At 51.9% G+C, this 21,747-nt stretch overlaps 6 protein-coding genes across 6 annotated transcripts; 3 read left to right on the forward strand and 3 right to left on the reverse strand.

Annotated features, from left to right (window-relative positions):
* Window positions 1-396: 396 nt before the first annotated feature.
* On the reverse strand, window positions 397-695 carry NEUTE1DRAFT_116157 (uncharacterized protein; the record flags this gene model as incomplete). Its single annotated transcript, XM_009850301.1, has 2 exons — window positions 397-597; window positions 630-695. The coding sequence occupies 2 exons, from the start codon at window positions 693-695 to the stop codon at window positions 445-447; spliced, it is 219 nt and encodes a 72-aa protein (XP_009848603.1).
* Window positions 696-2,377: 1,682 nt separating this feature from the next.
* NEUTE1DRAFT_120495 (uncharacterized protein) lies at window positions 2,378-5,095 on the forward strand (the record flags this gene model as incomplete). The annotated part of the gene is made up of 2 exons (XM_009850302.1): window positions 2,378-3,752; window positions 3,830-5,095. 2 exons carry the CDS (start codon window positions 2,378-2,380, stop codon window positions 4,876-4,878), a joined length of 2,424 nt encoding a protein of 807 aa, XP_009848604.1.
* Window positions 5,096-5,671: 576 nt separating this feature from the next.
* On the reverse strand, window positions 5,672-8,285 carry NEUTE1DRAFT_58985 (uncharacterized protein; the record flags this gene model as incomplete). The annotated part of the gene is made up of 5 exons (XM_009849095.1): window positions 5,672-6,602; window positions 6,698-7,160; window positions 7,251-7,312; window positions 7,389-7,425; window positions 7,829-8,285. 5 exons carry the CDS (start codon window positions 7,976-7,978, stop codon window positions 5,866-5,868), a joined length of 1,449 nt encoding a protein of 482 aa, XP_009847397.1.
* Window positions 8,286-11,965: 3,680 nt separating this feature from the next.
* NEUTE1DRAFT_77671 (uncharacterized protein) lies at window positions 11,966-14,374 on the reverse strand (the record flags this gene model as incomplete). Its single annotated transcript, XM_009850303.1, has 2 exons — window positions 11,966-14,031; window positions 14,117-14,374. The coding sequence occupies 2 exons, from the start codon at window positions 14,339-14,341 to the stop codon at window positions 12,481-12,483; spliced, it is 1,776 nt and encodes a 591-aa protein (XP_009848605.1).
* A 2,781-nt stretch (window positions 14,375-17,155) lies between these two features.
* NEUTE1DRAFT_58990 (uncharacterized protein) lies at window positions 17,156-19,014 on the forward strand (the record flags this gene model as incomplete). The annotated part of the gene is made up of 4 exons (XM_009849096.1): window positions 17,156-17,669; window positions 17,817-18,253; window positions 18,316-18,641; window positions 18,707-19,014. 4 exons carry the CDS (start codon window positions 17,238-17,240, stop codon window positions 18,862-18,864), a joined length of 1,353 nt encoding a protein of 450 aa, XP_009847398.1.
* Window positions 19,015-19,498: 484 nt separating this feature from the next.
* NEUTE1DRAFT_77676 (uncharacterized protein) lies at window positions 19,499-20,675 on the forward strand (the record flags this gene model as incomplete). Its single annotated transcript, XM_009850304.1, has 1 exon — window positions 19,499-20,675. The coding sequence occupies one exon, from the start codon at window positions 19,609-19,611 to the stop codon at window positions 20,557-20,559; it is 951 nt and encodes a 316-aa protein (XP_009848606.1).
* Window positions 20,676-21,747: the final 1,072 nt, after the last annotated feature.

Raw genomic sequence — 21,747 nt, forward strand, 5'->3', positions numbered from 1 at the left:
GTTTCGTGACGTGTGGATGGGTCTTGAATATTGAAATGAATTGACCGTTGGCTATGATTTAAAGTTCCTACATACTGAAAGCGAGTGCCTGACACTGTTTGCGTTTCTATTAACCTATCAACCTATCAACCTAGTACCCCTTCCGAACCCCGGCCCTTCCTCCTACCAACCTATTCACAGTCACACACCCATCACTCAACGCCTCTCGCCACGCCCTTCGCCAACCCTACTTGCATCCTCATCCCATCCGCCGCCCTCGCCGTCACCTGACTCCTCGTACGCAGCTTCGGCTTCACCATACAACCCGCCGTCCTATCCATGACCAGTCCTTCTTCTCTAGCAATCAGGCCCATCTTGAATCTTTAACATCACCTTCTCCCACAACACAACCTTAATAAACTCATACCTTCTGTACACCAAAGCCACAACAACGAGTTCGTAGATTCAGGTGAAGTTGAAGAGTTGGCCTTTTTCTTCTCTTTGTTCCCTCTTCATCCCCCTCAGCCCCTCTTCCTCTTCCTCTTCATCATCCTCTCTCCCCCAATCCCCCAAACCAACAACATCCTCACCTACACTCCGCTCAGCCAAAAGCTCCCTCTTGCGCCCCAACATCCACCCACCTCTATTACCATCACCTCGTATGTATACAGAACCACCTCAAAAGTCGGATAGGTCCCACCCCTCCTTTGATACATACGGTTTTAGACGTCAAAAGCGAGGGACGATGTTCATTTCGACTTGTTTTTGCCTTGTCCTTGGGTGTCCAAAGCTGTTCTTATTAGGTACCTACCTATCCATGCTCTTGAGCTTAGTTCCAAGCTACTCCAGGCGGGAGCTGCCATATTATCGGTGCCACCCTGATTCCAGTTTAGGTATCGACGGGTAACGGCGGCGGTTCGGTTACACTACCTCTACAAGTAAGTACACCATGTAGCGAACACAATCCATCCCATAGTTCACATGATTTAGGCGAGTGCAGCGGCTCGGGTACCTAGGTAGTCAGTCCTCGGACCGTTCCTTTCGGCTGTCACTGTGATGACCCTCGAGAAAAAGTGACCTGTAATTTGGGGGATTTGGGGGTTTTGAGCTGGGTGCCCGATGTTTGGGCTCTTGTGTATGTCTGTCGGTAGAGGTAGTTAAATGGGGGAAGTTGACCCTAACCCTATTTGTTTCGTTGGGTGAGGGGGACCTATTGGGGGAAGGTGGGAGACAACGATGTCGCTGTCGTTCTTTTTTGGGGTTCTTAGTTCAACTTCATCCAAGAAAGGATTCCCTCTTTTTACCGTGGGCCATTTACCTTTTAATTTGTTTTGATAGTTCAAATCGACAAAAGTTGATTCATACAAGACAAACAATGTTCGCGCTGCTTACGGTGTTCGTGTCTTTCCACTCAGCATGTGATTATCTCCCTGGCTCTGTCATGCCATGATCCGACTTCCGATGCCAGACGCCCAGGGCGGGTGTCGGCGCCGATGCATCGGGCCGTGTCGTGTTTACATGGCCCCCCTCACAAGAACTTATTCACCCTTTTCATTTATTCATTCATCTTCATCATGATCATCATCATTATTGTTCTTGGCCGTCTTTTTCCTTCCATCTGTTGATGTTTGTCCTTCCCTTGGTCAATCCCAGACAGTGACATACGGTGCTGTGCGGGGAAATGCAATTCAACACTGGAGTTCACTAGGGACCACCAAGAAAACACCGGACCACTCAGTGACGAGAACCCCACCGCATATCAGGGTCTTGTGTGAAGCGGTCCCCTGGAAAGAGCGTGATAGACCCTGCACCTCCCTGCGCTTTTGGCGGCAACAGCAGCGGCGCGTGGCACTGGATGTGGTCCAGTGGATTCCCCAAAACAAAAACAATTGTCGCTGTGGTGTGGAAGTGACAGGTCTTTAATTGACCAATGTGTGTGGCCTGACAAGGCGAATGGAGCAACCCTCTCATTGACTTGAGAAAGAACCCCAATCTCAAACGGCCAGTCCAGCCCACGACAGCACACCGCCAGATCCACAATGTGGATGGATCCCAACCTAAACCACTTGTCCTCAACAAGGCCACCATCCATCCACGCCCACGGTCCAAGGCTACCTATTGTTTATCTGATTGTTTGTTGTTGGAGACGGCTTTCCTGTCCAGTTGGAGTCCAAACCGCCAACATTCCTCATGTCGGACATCATTTGTTAGGGCGGCGAATCACTTGTCTTGTGGTACTTGTCTCAATCTTTACCCCTTTTTCCCCTCCCGGCGCCCGGTTCCCCTCAATATTGGGATCCGGCCGATGCGGGGCACACTTGACACACGGCACACACAAGTCATTGAGAACCCGCCGACCCGGAAACGGTCCCGGTCCTGGACCCGGGCCTAATAACAAATGGCGGTGCTTCCACTGCCCGATCTCGGGACATGGCTGTTCCGTCGCGGTGACGCGGACCGCAAACGGGTCGCCGCCGAGAACCCCGTCACAATTGTCAAGCAGCTCGACGGCCACATCAAGACACTCAAACAAGCGAACCTGCCTCACTCACTCAAGGATTCCGAGAAGGACGCCCTGGTTGGCGCCATGCTGCTCATGGGCAAGAGCCTCCAAGACGCCCTCAACATGTTCATGGCCGAGGTCTTGCCGCATGACGAGTACCCCAAGGGATGGAACGAGGTGCTCTCGGGCACCCTCGGCGGCCTGCAGAGGGCCCTGGCCGACACACTCGTCACCCTGGAACGCCCTCATGCTGCCGAGGCCGGTCTCAGTATGAAGCAGCACCAGGAGTCGTTGAAGACCAGGACCCTCAGTCTGGAACTGGATGAGACACTGCCACAGGTAGTCAAACCCGGACTCAACAGATCGGAATCAGCACCAGCCGGCACCACCACCACCACCACAACAACAGCAACACAAGGAGAAGGGGAAATCTCACCCGACTTCCCGCCCCTCGGCCCTCCCTTGCCTCTCCGCCTCGCCCCCGTCCCCGAACGCTTCGAGCCCGCCTATGAATACCGCGACCTGGCCGCCGAGAACCCAGGCGTTAGCATGGCCGTCATCCAGGAACTACGTGCCGAAATGCGCGTCAACGCCGCCATTCAGCTCGCCATTGAATCACTCGAGTTCACCGAGGGCCAACTGCAGCTGATAAAGCAAGTGGACCGAGCCGCTGGCGGAGCCGACTTTGAGCCTGTCCAGCAGCACTTTTACGAAGGGTACGATCGCATCCTTCGCCGGGCCGTTGAGCTTGAGCGCCGTCATGCGAGCAGCGAGGTGCCTGTCCCTGTGTCGCAGCCACCACCCCGTGGTGACAACCAGAACCATCAGAACCGGCCTCAGACCAGCCACACGCAAAATTCGGCCCAGCTTAGTCCCACCTCTTGGAGGCCGCGCCCGCCGAGGAGGATAAGTCTCGTTACTATCCCACCTCCCCATGAAGCAGAGGCTCATTCTCGTGGTGGTGGTGGTCAGAGACAGAGTAGCTATAACCAGCAAAAGCGGCCGGGGACGGCGCCAAATGGTGGTATGATGCACAGGAAGCGGAGCATCATGTTTAACGATGATGGGGACTTTTCCGATTACGCGTCGACGCTGGGCAATTCGCGGTCATATTCGAATCTGAGGTCGAGCCAGGGGTCGCATGGATCAAGAGGTTCGATGGAGGCCATGACTATGAGTCCGACCGGCCAGGCGTTTGATCAAAGGGCGAGAGCGAATGTGCGGAGGAGTACGGTGCATGGGATGGTGGGGATGGGGATCAGGGAGGAGGGTATGTCTCATTACTTTCGACATGATTTGTTTAAGTGGTTTAAGTTTAAAGGTGTACTGATATGAACGGACAAACAGATGAACGACCACAACATTCCCGAGGTCTCTCACAGTCCCAACAGCTTGACCCACCCACCCTCCGCCGCCGCCTCTCTTTAGCCGATGAACTCGCCATGGCCAGCAACACCGACAGTGACTCCTCCAACTACGGCGACGACGACAACGACGACTACTACCAGGAAGACGGCGACGGAGGTGGCGGCGGTGAAGAAGAAGACGAAGAGTTCGGCGAGTTCGGCGAAGTAGGCGAAGCAAGCGTCATCCAATCCGAACTCGGCAGCGGAAGTGATCGGGGCCTAGCCAGTCCTCGGACCCCTGGATCAGCAGTAGGACCAGGTCCAGGTGGCTTTGTACGTGGCATGGTACACGGTGGGCTTATGGCGGCGGCGGCGGGGGGGAACAACAATATGATGAACTTGAACGACTCGATACACTCGCGTGGCTCGTCACTCGATTCGATCCCCATGAGCGAAGGGTTGGTGGGACAAATACCGCCGAGTGAATACGGGAGTCAGTTTGACGAGGGGAGCACGTACGGTGGTGGTCGGGGTTACGGAGGAGGGTACGGAGGAGGGTACGGGGCCACACACAGCAGACAGGTATCGAGCGTGAATATCGACGATAGGATATCGTATGTGCCTTCTACATGGGGGAATGTCTCTGCTGTGGAAGAAGGAATGGAAGAAGAAGAAGAAGAAGGACAACAACGACTACAACAATATGAACAAGAAGGGGAGGAAGAAAATGAAGAACTAAGAAGCCTAGGAGGTCGGCGTCTATCGGGATACTTCCCCGGTGCGGGCCGGTACGACGGGGAGTACGATGACGATAGGGACTACGGCGATGAGGAAGAGCATGATGACATGGATGAACAAGAAGAAGAAGAAGGGCATAGTAGGTACGCGGACGAAGATGCAGGAATGGATGGGGGAGGAGATGATCATGACCGCAGTGGTGAAGCGTCGGCGGATGAGAACGAGGAGTTGACGGAGATTATCGAGCAGTTGAGGCCGTACATGATGCTGGGTGGTGCAGCGAGCAGCAATACGGGGAGGGTCTCTGCGTGAAATTACATCTACATCTGGCTGCAATGAGCATCATTCAGGCACGGAGAGGAGCAAGCGTGCATGACATGGACAGTAGCATGCCCGGCTGCATTGAAATCAACAGCCGACTTCTCCGTTTAGCCTGAATCAACAAAATCAAGAAGTGGTGGAGTGGTGGACGATGAAAAAAAAACGACAAAACCTGCAGACCTGCGTACAACCAAGGACTTGGACTTGGAATCAAGAAGGGATTTTTCTTTTGTTTAAAAGGTCCGTAGTTAACCCCCCAACCTACAACTTTAGCATATTACAAACATAGGTACAGGTAGTACAGTAATGTGTACGGATAGCATACCTACCTCTACTATAGGTAGTATATTGGGTACCTAGGTTGACAGGTAACACGGGATAGGTAGCGGCGTGGCGTGGGCCTACATGTTAAGTCTACCTAGGTACACTATCCTAGAAACGTGGATGATCAAAGTACGTTACTTCTATTGTTGCAAAAACACATCTGCGTATATTTCATGGGCAGTGAGTTAGTGTAGTGTATGGTTGACGGAGACGTGTTTTGGAAGTACCTCTAGGTAGGAGAGAAGTAGAGGAGGACCATCTATGTCTAGGGGAGCACGACTTATCCTCTACCTCCAGTAGCTGGGGGCCCTTAAAAAATGCAATCATGTCATGTTATGTCATCAGATATAGACTTATACCTGTACCTCAGTATTATTGTTCACGCCGAATTTCTACTCGTAGAGATATTCATCCTCCTCACATTCACTCAATCACGATCTTGTGCTATATGTTGCCATCTCGAATTAGCTAGGTAGGTAGGAATTTCCCGCTGCTTCATTTTCTTTATCCCCTGCCTTGAGGTACCTACCTCTAGGTAGGTAGGTAGGTAGTTTATCACTAAAACAAAAGAAAATCATCCTCCAATCCTTAATCCATTTAGTAACACCTTATTCCATCCCCATTTAATCATACCTGTCTGTACCTAGGTAATCCTCAAACCATCTCCCTCTCTTTAGCCTCCCTCGCCTCCTGCCTACTACTCGTCTCCTGCCTACTCGTCGCCACACAAGTCGTAATAGTCGTCACCTTCTTCCCATGTCCCAATCCCATTCCCATTCCCATCCCCCTCTCCGGCAATCCCCTCGCCATCCCCACTGGGCCTCCCCGTCCCTGTCCCTGCCCCTGCCCCGACTCACGATAAGGAAACTCATCCTGCCAAACCAATTTCCTCTCGCTCCCCGCTGGACTGATCCTCCCCGGGATATCTTCCTCCGACGACCCTCCTGCGTTCATATGCAGAGGTATGTTGCTGCTATGATGACCACCACCACCACCACCACCCTCGCCCAACACCTCACTAATCGGCACACTCTTCATCTCAATCTCGTGCTCCACCTGGATCTCCCCCGGTCGACAACGATGATTGCTGCCAGAGCGCATAGCACTACCGCCGATACTATGTGCTGATCTGTTATGTGTTCCTCGTTTACCTGATTGCTCGGATGATTTGCCGTCTCCATGCCCATGTCCATATTTTCCGCCGTGGCCGCCGCCGCCCAACTTGGATCTTTTGGAAGCGTCATAAGCGCCTTTGGTCTTGGCGTATAGATCGGAAAGAAGCATCTTGGGGAAGACTTTGATGACGAGGGGCTTAAGTGCCGGAGCGGAGGCGCACATGATGGCGATGTTGACTTCAATGCAGGACCAGATGGCTATGGAGACGCCCATGACTGTGTTTTTCATTTTGTCAGCACCTGTACCTAACAGGCAAAGTGGAAGAGTTGACGAGACTGGGAAGAACACGAAGGGAAAGAAAGAAACATACCAGACTGCTCCTCCGCCGGCGCCGCCCCAATCTGCTGCAACGACGACAGTCGCACGATACTCATGACACTCGCAAACATGCCCATACCAAACAGACTCGTCAGCACCAACTTTTGTTTCTTGGGGATCTGCAGCTTCCACAGCAGCGGAATGGGGATAATTGCCAACACCAAGTCCGACGCAATGTTGATTCCCGCATTGGCAAAAGTGATGATGTTCTTGTCCATGCAGACCCCCTTGGGAGCCCGTTCGCGCCGGACCATCTCCCACCAGAGATTGATGGGCCAGCAGGTGAAGAAAGTGCCGAAAACGGTCCAGAGCCCGTAGATGACGACGAGAACGAAATAGATCTTGAAGAACTTTTGCATCCGTGGAGTGCGGAAGACGCGGTAGCATTGGACCGTGATGGACATCTTGACGAACATGAGGGCGAGGGAGTAGATCCAGATGGTTGCCCATAGAGCCTATCATTGGGGAGTCATGTCAGTCAGTCAGGGGCTGAGGTCTATGTCGATGCAGGTTTGGTTTGGTTGAACTTAGGCAGAGGCACTCACGTATAAAAACCCAACAACCTCATCTTCACTCATCAGATGCCTCCCTAGTCCAGCTTTGATCTCTGCGAAAAGTCATTCATTGTCAGTCCGCATGTCGTCATTGCGGGGGGAGATATGAGAGAAAAGAACCGAACTTACGCATCATTACAACAGTAAGATATGCGATCGACGATATCTGTCAGCCAGGGTAAATAGGTAGAAGTAAATATCAGCCCATGTCATGTCCATTGAAGTTGCCTTTCGATCTCCTCTCCATCCAGCAGTGATCGACAGACACCCAACAGGGCAAGCAACCAGGGGGAATAGCTTCATCCCCGTCACCGCCCCCCATTCTTCCCTGCCGTTGTAAACCTGTGGCATCTTATCCATGTTGGCAAACATCATCATCACCACCAACCCCACGTGGTACATGTAAAGAGCGGCGTAAGCGCGGCCCGGTCCGCGGTCCGTTTCATTGTTTGTTCTCTTCCAGCTCCAGCTAGGAAGTTCCCCAACAACAACAAGAACAACCACAACACCATCCATCGTAAACCTCAGGACCCAAAAAAAGAAATAATAACAAAGAAAAGAAAACTCACCATCGACCCAACAATATAGTAATCATCCGACCCAACATTCTGAACCAAAACCACCCTCGTAAACAGTCGGAAACACACAGTAATAAAGGCCAGTGTGGTGAATATGATGTCCACCACCACCACCGCCACGGCCCGGTCGGCGATCCGCATTTTGACGACGTCGGCAGGGTGCTATCGCCTGGATAGCATTCTCCGCTTCTTTTGCCTTTGTCGTTATTATCTCTCTCGTTATCTTGATTCGGTGCTTGCTGGTCGTAGTAGTTAGGTATTGTCGCTTCCCCGATGTAGCGTATGTTTGTTCACCCTTCAAGGGGAGATTGGTAGCAAGGAGTGGATAGATCCGGTGGCGAATGCCTGATGTTGACGGGTGGGAGAGAGTTCGGGTAAGCTGATGTTTGGGTGGGTGGTTGATTATACACGTTGAAGTTGCCCAGGTGGGTTGAAATCGACAGTGTCGCAAAAGTCTCGAGGAAGGAAAGTTTCGGCAAGCACACAAAAAAGATGGGAATCTCTCTCCCACGGACGGCACGTCTCCAGAGTGCCGGGACTTATATCAGGGCTCCGTGTATTTACCAGAACTTGTATATTTCTTCTCTCCCTCTTTCAGTGCGGTGTGTGTGTCTGTTTCAACTTGGCGTGTTATCGAGGGCAGCACAAACGCAAGAAGGGGGTAGTATTCCGTCACGGTAGTAGTCGTTTGAAGTGTGGTGTTGGCTCGTGGGCTTTGACAACTATTCGACCATTTGGGATCTGGAGATCAGGTCACGCACAACACATGGTGGACCTAGGAGACTCCTCGTGCTGATTTGGATGGTCAAAATGGAAAAAGTAATTGGAGACGGGCAGATCTCGGCCATCCGCACAGATGCAAGACCGGCAACTAGGCCGAGGGTGGGAAGTAGGCAGGCTTGAGCTAGTTGAAGGAAAGAGAGGAAGGTGACGGTTGTTCCGCACGCGGAACGGAGGATTTACAAAGCGTCCGAGCCAAATTCTTGGAGTCCATGGATCGACCAGACACCTTGCGTATGTCGAGTACGCCGAGTTGAGATCTTTGTGACTGACTTGATACACCCATACAACGACCCACGCACTATGTATGCTTATACGAAGCCCTCTTCGAATGATGGCTGTGGCTTGTCTAAGCCCTCAAGGTAAGGGTCGGCAGGGATGGACCGAATAGGGTCCATGGGGGGCCAATGTCTTGGGACAGTTGGTGTGCCCATCAAGGTTACAGGTATCCAAGAAGGAAGGAATCAGAAACATGCAGTGTCTTGGGACGAGCTTGGGTTGAGGGCTTGGGGCGCCGAGTTACGTACATAGTCCCGGCCATCATTCCCGATTTACCCTTCGCCAATCAGATCCTTGAGGGTTCTGTTTCGATAGTAGACTGCTGCGTGTCTGGGCGCGATGAACCAGATTGGTCTTTGCAGGGAGGATGGTTTGAAGCAAGGGATGATAGTCTTATTTCCAGCTCCAGCACAACGGATATGATACATTTTTTTGGTCCGGCAAACTATTGTGTGCTTGCAGAGCACGAAGACATTACTTGTTTGGGAAATGGGAGTCCAAGCGAGGATGCATTGTCAGGTCTTGTCAGGGACAATAAGGATGGGTTCGGAGTAAGAGCAAATGGACCATGTGGAGATAGACAATACACGTGGGTTCCATTGCGAGTCTGTTCCTGGATTTCACCATGTGCTAAGACCCTTGGTGCTTGCGAGAGCCAACGATCTCCGCTGTCACTTGACGTGAAGAAGCAAGATCCATTGCGGGGAGAGGAAGATAAGAGAAGGGGTGAAGATGGCTAGTACCTATGGACCATTGTTTCGGAATGAGTGGTAACAAGAAATGGGCGAGGACCACGAAGCATGAGAATCGGTTGAGCTCACGCAGACAGAACTCCAGAATGTTAGGATCCGTACTTGGCAAGCTTCATGATCCTTCCGACGCACGTGTTTCGCCTGCCCTTGTAGTTCTCGTTCTCCTCAGCTGAAGGCAAGGTAAAAAATTGCTTTGACGGCCGAGATAGCCAAGCTCAAGGTGAGCTCATCAGAAGCAATTCTTCAGCGGGATCTCGATGGACAATGTAGAGGACAGAGCTCTAGAACCTCAAGAGAAGCAAGGCCATTCATTCATTGTTAACCCATCACCAATGTGAATTCGATCAAGTCTCAACTTTGTCGTCATATCCGAACGACCTATCGATAGTGAGAAATGATGCGCAATGTCGAGGCTCTGGTATTGACGCTTGAACAGGAAAGTGATTCGCAAGTGAGGACGACGGCCGAGGTAGCCAATTAGAGGAAGAAGCATGCCCGAATCGAGTACGCCATGGATACCCTATGTGATTGAGCACAGGCATCGTTGCCGACGATAGATCCAGACAATGGCCGATCTTCTGGGGTATGTTTGGGAATATTGAACATATGATCGACTAGTCGAGTGGTTGGTGGTGGTCACGAAAAGTCCCTGTCTCGCTCAGGCCCTCGCTCCGATCACGTTGATCATGGAAGGGAAAGGGTGCCTGCCCCTAACGAGGCGGGGGAGGGGGAGAAAAAGAAAAGTGACAGCTAAAGTCGACGTTCGCTTCAAGGGAACCTTGATAGCTTTGCGGCCACCGTCCCGACAAGATGGAAGTTCAATGTGGTGAATGGTGACTGCCGTAACGTGTGACACCATTGACGGCAATCGCAAGGATCGTGACGGCGTTGTAAATGCCGAGGAAGGTGTGAAAGCGCCACCGTGTTTTCTCTCAGTTCTGTTTTGTTAGTGTCTGTGTCCGTCCGTGCAGTGCAAATCACAGGATGCACTAACAATTCAACATGTTGGCTGACAACCAACGAACCAGACTTCCACCTCGGCCCGCTCCATGATGCGAAATCTCCCGTTTCAAGGATCAAAAAGATCTTTTTCGTCTTGGTCCTAGAAATGTACCTGCCTTTTATTGCCGTAGCAATCTTGGCTCAACGAATGTGCAAGATGAGGAAGTGTCCCCGAAAGACAAGAAGTCAGAATCCGGTAGCGAACATACGGCGTTACAGTCTGTATCAATGTACCGTCATTACGTTACGTCTTGGTAACGAACCGTAACACTCGGTACCAACCCTTTCTTTCAACAACCAGCCAACCACGTCCCATACCTCTACACTATGTACGAGACGGCATGCCCTTCCGTTGTTCGCTGCAAGGTATAGGCGACCCTGTAATCCCACCCACACTGGGAAAGTGACCCTCGGTAGGGATCCGTCGGCGTCTAGACTTAGACGACGAGCCATCAGAACTTTATCGCCGTGCTCGCTTCCTCTCCCGTTTCCGTGTTCTTTACCTACCCTTCCTTTTGCGTCCTTGCCAATGCGTCTCGCTAAAGCATGACAACTTACGATTTCGCAGATAGCGAATGCAAGAGAAAAGGATAAACGCGGCAGAGGATGTAACGCAAGGGACATACGCGAGGTGGAGAAGGGTATTGTGAAAAAGAGGAAGCTGGAAAATATTTGACGCCACCATCTCCACGTGTGCGTTATCGAGCCTCTATTTTCTTGAGACTGATGAGGTCGGTTTGGTCCGTGACGTTGTTAGGAACGGGAGTTTGGGAATCAATGGAGGAGCAGCCTTGATTCCATGGACAGAACGCTCTTCCTGGATGATCTTTGTTTTTGTTGGTTTTTTTTTTCAGAACAAGACCGATGCTGAATGCTGGAAGTCTTGATTCTCATGCGCCCCGACCGGGACTATATCAAGTCTCAGACGGCCGGGTGTTGTTCCATCAACCTTCCCAATGGCCCGTCAATGGACTCCAGGCAGCTCAACCAGGGCAACCCCATCGTTCGACAGAGCATTGCCTCGCCCTACCTACAGAAAAAGAAAAGAGATTCACATTCGGATCCGACAGACTGGTAAGCTAGGTAGATAGAGAACCTGAATGCGCTGGAAAAGAAGAAAAAGGAAATTGAAAGAAAAAGATTAGAAATAAGAAAAAGATAAAAGTAAAAAGAAAGAAAGAAAAAGAAAGTCGCTACCTCTTAACAGGGCCTTGCCACGTGGATTTTGTTCAGCTGAGACTTGTGACAGTAGTAGGTACCTACCTTAGGGGTAGGTTTGTAAGGCCTTCTATTTTTTCAATATCTTCGTTTCTTCCCATGGCATTATTGCAACTGAACACCGAGGTGGCGAGAAATGGAACAAGCCGATGCACGAGAAATAGAAACCAGGGCATGCCATTCAGAGTTTCCATGTTGACAGTACCTGGGAGAAATTTGGTGCAATGGACGGGAGTATTGTATAGAAACAAGTTTGCACAGGTAGACCAACCCACATGAGCTGAGCGGACTAAACGATACAAGTCCTGAACCAATGTTGTTATTGATCTATGTCTATAGTATCAGATTAAGAAAGGTCGTATAAAGAATAATAAAGAAAAAAACCATCGCATGCGAAACAATTTTGCGTGGGCGTTTGAACGATCGACAAAAAAGGGGTATCCCAAAGATCTAAGCTTTCTCGTCATGTCCACATGGCTTTTTTGAACACCCAAGCAACTTAAACACCAACTCGTCAACTCATCCCCGTCACTCGTGATGTACGTACCTAGGTAGGAACCTCTAGGCAGCATCCATCACCACACCGTAAATCCTCCAATTCATGTTCATGACCTAAGCGTGCGCCCTCTCCACATCAGAATACAACTCCTCCTCCTTCTCAATCGGATTATCAATCCGCATCGTAAACTCCTTGCCCTCCTCCTTCAAGAAACACGCCGCGATGGCCGCCACCGCCACAAAGCAGCTCGCCGCCGTCCACACCCTCCTGAACCCCGTCGCAAACGTCTCCTTGAGCGCATACACGCCCGCCTCGATAATCTGCGGCGTCACACCCTCAATCTTGGGGATCAGCTCCTCATGGTGATCCGCCAGGGCACCGATCAACGGTCCAACCGACTGCGGCGGCAAGCCAAGGGGCAGCACGGCCTGAGCAATGTTATCCCCCAAGTGATTCAAGGCGCCATTGAGAAGGGCGTTGTAGATAGCCAGGCCAACAGACCCGCCGAGCGAGCGGAGACCAATGACCAGCCCCGTGGCGATCGCGATGAGTTCAGGCGGGGTGGATAGTTGTGCAATGGTGACTAGAACGCAGAGCGACATGCCGAGGGCGGTACCGAGCAGGACGGGGTATCCCCAGACCTCGGTGTCGAAACCCACACCCGAAGTGGCCATGCAAGCAAAAAAGGCGGTAAAGATGCAAAAGGAAGCGACCGTGATCCAGCGCACGCGCTTGTAATGGGCGCAGTACATGCCGGCGGCGGCGGCGGAGAAGATGGAGACAATGATGGCGATGGAGTAGCGAGTGGCGACAAGCAGGGCGTCCGTCTCGTAGAGGATGCCGACTTGGAAGGCAAAGTAGTTGTTGGCGCTGAAAAAGGCGAGACCCTCGCAAAAGAGGCAGACGAGCGCAATGGGGAAGTTGCGGCTCTTGAACAGGCCGTGGTGGAACATGCCGTCCTTTTTGAAAAAGGTCTCGTAGACGGCCAGGGCAATGATGAGAGCCATGCCGACGCCAAAGGTGGCGGACACGTGCGCGTTCGACCATGGGAACGGGTTCTCGGACCAGGAGAGGCCAATGCAGAAGAGGACAATGCCAGAGGTGAGGAGGAAGTAGCCGACCCAGTCGAGCTTGCCGAGCTTCTCGGAGAAGGAAAAGGATCGCTCCCGCTCGGTTTGAGGAGGGTTGTAGAAGACGAAGCACAGAACGGTGGCGAGAACGAAGAGACCGGTGCCGAGGTACCAGAACTTCCGGAAACCCTCGGAGGGGACGTTGGAAGTACGGGAGAAAGCGCCGGAGCAAAGCAGGGCAGTGATACCACCGAGGCCGTTGGCGATGAGGTCAGCGGCTTGGCCCCATGAGCGGTAGCGGCGCGGAAGGACCTCGGAGGACACGGCGTGCAGAAGGGGCTGAGCGCCGTAGCTGATGGAAGTAATGGCCAAGCCGGCAATGGCCATGTTCATCGAGGTGGCCCGGGCCACGATGATGGAGCCAACGGCACCAATAAAGGTAGAAAGAACCAAGAACCAGCGACGACCCCAGTAGTCAGCTGCCTGGGAGAAGATGGGACTCAGCACGGCCGTGCCAATGGCAATCGACGACGAGAGCCATACTCCGTCAGCCGTGCTTCCATTACCGAGTGTGATGGCGATAGTGTTCGTTTGCTGTATTGCGACAGACTGAGGTCAGTGCACTGGAACTTGCATGACGAGATGTCTCAGGACAAGGGAGATGGGGATCGGCACTTACAGCTCCACTCCCGACGACATTGTAGATCTGGACAAAGTAGATAACACAAATGGCAAAGACAGCCAAAAAGGTCTTTGCGTGAAGGTGCGGCCTAGGTTCGCTCCGTGAGGACGAGGTATCGGAAGCCGCAGTCTGTGATGATTGAGCCGTGCCCTTCTCCGGGTGCTGGTCATGCTGGGAAGCAATGCCTGGGGAAGATCCAGCCTCCCTTGCCGTGTCTGCCATATTTTCCTTCTCGACTCAACTGCTTGTGCTGGATGGAATTATGTCGAGTGTCAGGAACAGTTGGATGAGTGTAACGGCAGTGGGAATTCTCAGACTCGTAGACAATGGAAGGTGGGAGAAGTGAAAGGTGTAAGGTGAAGAACACTTTCTTATCCGAGAGGTTGCATAAGAGACACAGACAGAAAAGGGAGAAGAGAAGTGTCTGATGTGAAGTACCAAGACGGAAGAACAGCCGGCAGATACGAAGATGCCGAAAGGGATATGTATGTTCATATGGGTGTCAAAGACAAAAATTTGCGTTTCTGCAACGTCCGCCACCTGGTCCATACTCTGAAAGACCAAGAATACTGAGGCCGGAGTCCAGCCACCAAAAATCTGCCTATGTAATTGCTCCTTACCAAGGACTATGCGGCCACACAACGCTACATGATATTGCCCAGCCCCCGTGGTAGCTTCGTTCTAGGCCTGAGCCGCGAGGCCAATAACAGCGGGGGAACAAGTTAATGCGTCTCTGATGAAGAACGGGGGATAGGAGACCCTGCCATAATATCGAAGAAATAGTAGTGCGCTTGAAGAAGATAATCTTATCGAGTGTCCAGCCCGTACAAGGCCATCTGTCACCGGTGGTAACGCCAAAATTACCATAGTTACCGTTACATGACAGATGCGACATTTACAGGTCTTCCCAAGCCGCTATTCGCGGACGCTAAAGTCCAGGCCAGTCCACTAAGACGGACAGCAGGATACGGTGGGGTAAACAGGCGAAATTGCAAAGATGCGTGACGTTGGGAAAGACAAGGGGATCGTAACGACAAGGACAATAGGCGGAGAGGACGGGGCATTTTATTCGTTCCTCTGGAAAGCCGAGGGTCAGGAAGAGAACGGCTGGGACCCATGGGTGTGAGAGGTTTCAAGGGCCAGGGGCAACTATCAATGCGGAGAAGGAGGAGGGACAGCCTGGGAGAAGGACAGTGACACCATCGACATGTCAAGTGTCATCAGCTAGGGCCTAGCTTGATCTGGGCTAGGTGAGTGAACGCCGTAGCTGGCTGTCAGTTTACCTTGTCAGGCCAGGAATTGGAGGAAAAAGCAGAGACATTTGTTGGCCTTTCCTTTTGATGGCACGTCAGTTGGGTTCCTCGGTCTTTTGGAACAAGAAGACGAGACCCTTTTCCGGTGACAACCGCTTGCGAAGCTTGGTTCAACTCTGGGTATTTACCATTATCAAAGAGAAAGCCAAAAAGCGTACGATTTCCGAGGGTTGACGTTCCAGCGCTGTTCATACCGTGTCGAAATCCATGAGTTGTATGGGCAAGTGAAGAAATTCGCACTCACCAGTCATCTTTCTTTTCGGTGGTGACATTCTCAATATGTCGATGTCCCCCCACCACCCACATCAACGATGCCCTGGTCCCCTCCGGAACGGCTCGCTAGCGACCTTTCTCCGCTAGCGGCCAATCCTCCAGCGAATCCACTGATGCTCTTCCGGGGGTTTTGGGGTCTTGTGGGAGGGCTCGAGCACCGAGCACCCCTAGCAAGTTGACGTTACAGCCCAGCGGCATAAGTGGAAGCTCGGCCGGAGGGGTCAAAGCGCAACTGTCTCTCCCCTGTCTGTACCTAGGTAGGTACTTGATATCAATGTCTCTTGCCACATTCATCCCCTTGGTAACCAGTGATGTATCATCCTTTCCCCCCTCGCATTTGTTATAGGATTTTTTCTTTTCTTTTTGCCCAATTCCAGCTGGAATGACGGGTGTTTTAGCCCCAGCATTGTTGAAGCTTGTCTAAACCCAGAAACGTCGAGTGACGACGCCATATCACGACGACTACGTATCGAGCATTAGATAGATAATGCGAAAAAGAGGCCCAAATAATGTAATAAGAAAGATATCGAGTGCTCTGCGGCGTCGGGCTAACATACGTAGACAGACTGAAGTGATCCTGCCAATCAATGTCAACATGCTTGTGGTTCGCGATTCTCCCTTGGGTTCCATGTCTTGGCCTGGAAGGTGTGCTCCAACCAAACTTGACCCCTTGCTGTTGGCAAGAAGAAAAATATATGGGGATCAAGGGCCGAGATAGCGTAACTCTCCGAGGCAAGTCTCATACGATTCCATTGCTTCTTTCAGATGGTCAACGCAACGCAATCTTTGGTACCGCGGGACACATGTTGCAATGCAACAGTTGTTCCACGCCGGTGTCTTCTGTATGTTTCCTGGGTCCGTCCTTTCAATCTCCATTTCACTGGCTGATTTCTGCCGTGAGATAGCTGGTGATATCCTTTTGTTGTTTCTCAGTTACTCCGATTTCAAAGCCTCTGATTCCAGATCATGGCCAAAATGATAGACGCGGAATTACTCCGCTTTTTTAGTAGCCAGCTCGCGATTATACACAGTAATGGGCAAAGTTGATCGGCGGGTCTGTGCACCTTCCCCTCTCTTGCAAGATTCACTTGAATCCCTTGAAATGCAAGGAAATAGCTAGTCGGATTCCTTAGATGTCGAAGCAGGGGTGTCTACTGTAAGACATAGCTTGTCTCAACATTCCTGCCGAGGTATATATACAATCATATCACGGGTTGTATCGAAAGCTTCCGCCATGCTGCGTTGCAGTGATAGTAGAGATTCCACTATCGGATGGTGAAGGCCGAGACAGTTCGTAATCCTTGGGTCAGGGGTCAAGACCTTGCATGGTACCGTCCGCGTGGTGTCTTTCTTCAGCCTTCTTATTGGGAACGCGCCGTGGGCCAGGAAGGCTGCTTTTGATCCTCTGTGTTACTGTATCTTCCTTACCAAGTTCTGTCTTGTGCTGATCCTCCTGTCAGTCTCATTGCATGAGTACTTTCTGAGCATCGGTTGCATTCCCATATTCGTTTCACTCTCATACTGCCATCATCATGCCTGCCCTCACTCAAGACCAGTCCCTCGATGTAATCATCGTTGGAGCGGGCATCGCAGGGCTGGCTGCCGGCATCTCGCTTCGCCGGGCGGGCCACAACGTTCGCATCTTTGAGCGATCAGAGCTCAACAATGAGGTTGGCGCCGCCATTCATGTGCCTCCAAATGCCAACCGTTCCCTCGTGGCATGGGGCTTGGATCCTGTGGAGAACAAGTTCGTTGCGTCCACCGGCATCGCCATTGGATCCGGAGCCACTCTTCAGCAGTTTGACTTCACCCCACTCGGTGACTGGGTTCCCAAGGTGTATGGCGGTCCTCTGTACTTTGCCCACCGAGTTGACTTGCATGAGTCTTTGAAGAAGCTGGCGATGGGCCTTGAGGGTCCGGGAAAGCCTGTCGAGTTGAGCTTGGGCGTGCAGGTTGTCGCTTATGTGGGTGATATCCTATATGTGGAGATGAAACAGCCGGCCCCTTACTCTTCCGTCCACGCAAGATCGTCATGCCGGGCACGGTAGCGAGAAGTCACCGAGACACGGGCTGAGAAATAGTAGCCTTATGCTAACCAATTGCCTCTATAGAACCCAGAGGAGCCATCCATCACCCTTAGCTCGGGCCTTGTGAAGAAGGCGGACCTTGTCGTTGCGGCAGATGGTGTCCATTCCATTGCTGTTGAGACCATCCTTGGATATGCCAACAAGCCAGAGCCTCAATCGCTCTACAATGGATGTTACCGCTTCCTCATCCCGGCTGTTGACCTAGATGCCGACGAGGAGACTGCGTGGTGGAACAAGAATGGCGAGAGCGAGGGACTTATGAGGATCTATACCGCTAGCAAGTTCGGCAATCGCTTCATCGCGTATCCATGCCGTGGTGGTGAGGTTTGGAACTGTGTTGGCATGTTCCACGATGATGAGTTGGAAGGCGCCACCAAGGAGGATTGGCAAACACCTGTCGATAAGTCCCACTTGCTCAAGTCCTTTGCCGATTTCCATCCCTCCCTCCACGCCGTACTGAAGTATGTCATCACCCTCTTTTTCCTCCGATGTTGTATTGCTAACGCGATGTTCCGTGGTGCAGCAAAGCGAGCGAAGTAAAGCGGTGGCCTCTCCTCTATCGTGGCCCCGTGCCCACATGGACCAAAGGCAAGATGGTCATCATTGGAGACGCGGCCCATCCCATGTTGCCGCACCAAGGCCAAGGAGGCGCACAGGGTATTGAAGACGGCATTGCCCTTGGCATCTCGTTAAGTGGTGCCACATCTGAGGATATCCAGGAGAGGCTGGCCATCTTTGAGAAGGCCAGGAGACACAGGGCGAGCGCTATTCAGGTGATGAGTAACGCCGGAGTGGACCAAGCTGAAAGAGTGGCTAGAGAGGTGGCACAATACGTCAGCGTTCCTTTGGGTATGTTCGCATTGCAAGATATGGTACCTTGAAGATAGGATGCTGACGTTGAGTCCACCACACAGATTCCCAGGCCAAGTTCGCCGAGTACAACTGGGGCCACGATATTGTCGACACCACAATCCAGCTGCTTCGGGGGTCTGCGGATGCCAAGTTTGAGCTTCCGGAAGGATTCTTCAAGGGCAACCCATTCTCGCCGCAGAATGCGCCCAAGTATGCGTAGGGGGGCGGTCGCATATCACAGGATAGAGGGGTGGTCGGGTCTAGAAATTTCGTGTAACAAAGCAACCCAGAACTTGTACATGGGCATTTTGAGAAGTTGATAGCATGACGATTGGTTTCGTTTCAAAGAAGAAAACGGAAAGATTCCCAATGACGTGATGTCGTGGATTGGATGAAAGGTCGCAAACGGGAAGCATTCGTCCGATGTCCATTCGCACCACTTTCAGCACCCAACCTTAACGATTATTGCTAACAAGCTCTGCCCCGCCACTGTGATCGCCCGAACGGCGGACGAACATATGGCGGGCCCGGGGGACGGTGGACCCACCGGGCGGTCTCCCGAATGTTTCATTCCTTCCGTCAGGTCTTCAGTGGCCGCCGGGGCCCGCGCGGGGCAAGCGGGGCAAACGGACCGCCTGTAAGTCTGTAACACGCCAAACTGCCGGAGACTGCTGTCGATCCGGAACAAGACTGCCGGATTTCCTTCATCTTATTCCCGAAAGCAACCAAATAAAAACAATTTTCATTCGATTTTTCAGAAAGAGGAATTCTTTCCATTACATCAGTGTCACCACCATCCTTTATGCGCCCCGCATTGCGTCATTTTCAGCAGTACCTTTTTAAACCAACAGAGGCAATCTCACTGCGCCTGTCACCACCAGCGACATTGACATCACCATTCAAGCCGTTCCGCGTAAATAGCAACCACCATCAAGTCAGAACCCTCTCAACAACAACCATCATCATGTCCGCCGCCACCCCGCTCAAAATCGGCTTCGTGCCCGAGCACTTCTCCACCCCCATCCACTTTGCCCAAAAGCACTATGGTCTCTCCGCCGAACTCATCCCCTTCCCCTCCGGCACCGGGCACATGATCACCTCTCTGCGCTCGGGCGAGATCGACGTCGCCGTCGGCCTGACCGAAGGCTGGGTCGCCGGACTCGGCAAGGACCCCTCCACCACCCAGGACGCCTCTTTCGGCACCGACGGCGGCTACCGTCTGGTCGGCACCTACGTCGAGACCCCTCTGTGCTGGGCCATTTCGACGGGCGCGGACCGTCCCGAGATCCAGTCGGTCGACTCGCTCAAGGGCGGCAAGATTGGTGTGTCGAGGATCGGATCGGGCAGTTACGTGATGGGGTACGTGCTGGCTGACCAGCGCGACTGGCTGGTGCCGACGACGGCGGTGGGCACGGACATGGAGACGGCTTCCCCGTTCAGCGACTTTGTGGTGCTCAACACGTTCAAGAACCTGCGGGACGCGGTCAATTCCGGGGAGGCGGATTTCTTCATGTGGGAGCACTTTACCAGCAAGAAGTACTATGACTCGGGCGAGATCAGACGCGTGGGCGAGATTTACACGCCCTGGAGCAGCTGGAAGATCGTCGCTTCTACCAAGCTGTTTGACGAGCAAAAGAAGCTAGACGAGCGCGTCGAGGAGGCCATGGAGAAGATTAACGAGGGTATCAAGCACTTTGAGGAGCACCAGGATGAGGCCGTCAAGTATATCAGCACGGAGCTCGATTACTCGGAGGAGGACGCGCGGGAGTGGTTGAAGACGGTCAAGTTCCCCAAGCAGGTACAGGGTGTTGATCAGGCGGTGATTGACAAGACTGTGAACATTTTGAGGAAGGCGGGTGTGTTGACGGAGGGACGGGGCATGAAGCCTGAGGAAATGATTGCCAAGACGAGGTAAAGGGTGATGATAATGAATGGACACTCGTTGGTTAGGTGGATTCGCTTCGTCAGCCAACCGACTTTCCCCGTAATGAATGATTAGGACATGATAGACAAAATGCGATGCTTTCGGAATCAATGGTGCTTGGTGTCGTGACCAAGGATTGTTTGTGTGAGATGGACTTTTTTTTAGCAGTTTTGACAACTACTATCATTGAAGTTGTTGATCATTCTTTAACTGACACCTCTTATCATGTGGTTGTTGCCGCGATATCTGAGTGCATCCAAAGCGGAGTCAGCATGCATTAGCCCCATATAGGCTCACCTTCTCAACACTACTATTAACGTATGGGCTAATGGTCTAGTGGTATGATTTCTGTTTTGCAATGCCTTCATTGAAAATACAGACGGTCCCGCGTTCAATCCGCGGTTAGTCCAATCTTTTTCTTCTTTTTGCTTTGTGTTGTTTTGTTCTTCCTAAGTTGGCGATGCTGGGAGATGTTCGTTTTGCTTTTTTGTTTCTCAAGGGACCCCGGACTTTGATGTGCACCTTTGTCTTGATGATGAGAACCGCAAGTCCCAGGCAGACAATGTTGCAGGTAGCACAAGACGGATTGAATGGAGGTACGATAAACGAAAATCATTGGAGGTGTGGTTCTAGACTTCCACTGTCATGTGCAGTTTCTTACCAAAGTGACACCTGGATTGTGGTCGCGGTGAAGTTCGATCTGGTACAAGATATTGACAAAAGCAGGAAATCTAAATGGATTATCGTCCATGTATGGTGATAACCAAATGATAGCGAACAGTATCAACATTGAATCCGAAACGAACATGGACAAAGCAACGAAAGGGACAGACCGTGAACGAGCGCATCACCACCAGCGTACAATCCGATACCGCGAACACGAACCGAAAAGACAAAAGAAGGACGAAAACAGTCGGAATGCGCCATTCCAGATTCGTTGGTAGTATTCCGACAGCGAGAAAAGTACCGTCACCTGGGAAGGAGCGAAGTGAACGCACTTGCTTACTTTGGTACTTTGCACGCTCAAGGCAGGAAGGAATGCACTTGCTTGTTTTGTACCAGACATCTGCAAACTTGAGTGCCAAACCACCAACATGAACCAAAAAAAACCACCATTCACGCCCAATTCAACCGAAATAAAAAGAAAGACATCAAGAACAACAAAAAGGAATCATTTAG

The sequence above is a fragment of the Neurospora tetrasperma genome, assembly GCF_000213175.1.
Source record: "Neurospora tetrasperma FGSC 2508 unplaced genomic scaffold NEUTE1scaffold_1, whole genome shotgun sequence".
In the NCBI taxonomy this organism is placed as follows: Eukaryota; Fungi; Ascomycota; class Sordariomycetes; order Sordariales; family Sordariaceae; genus Neurospora; species Neurospora tetrasperma.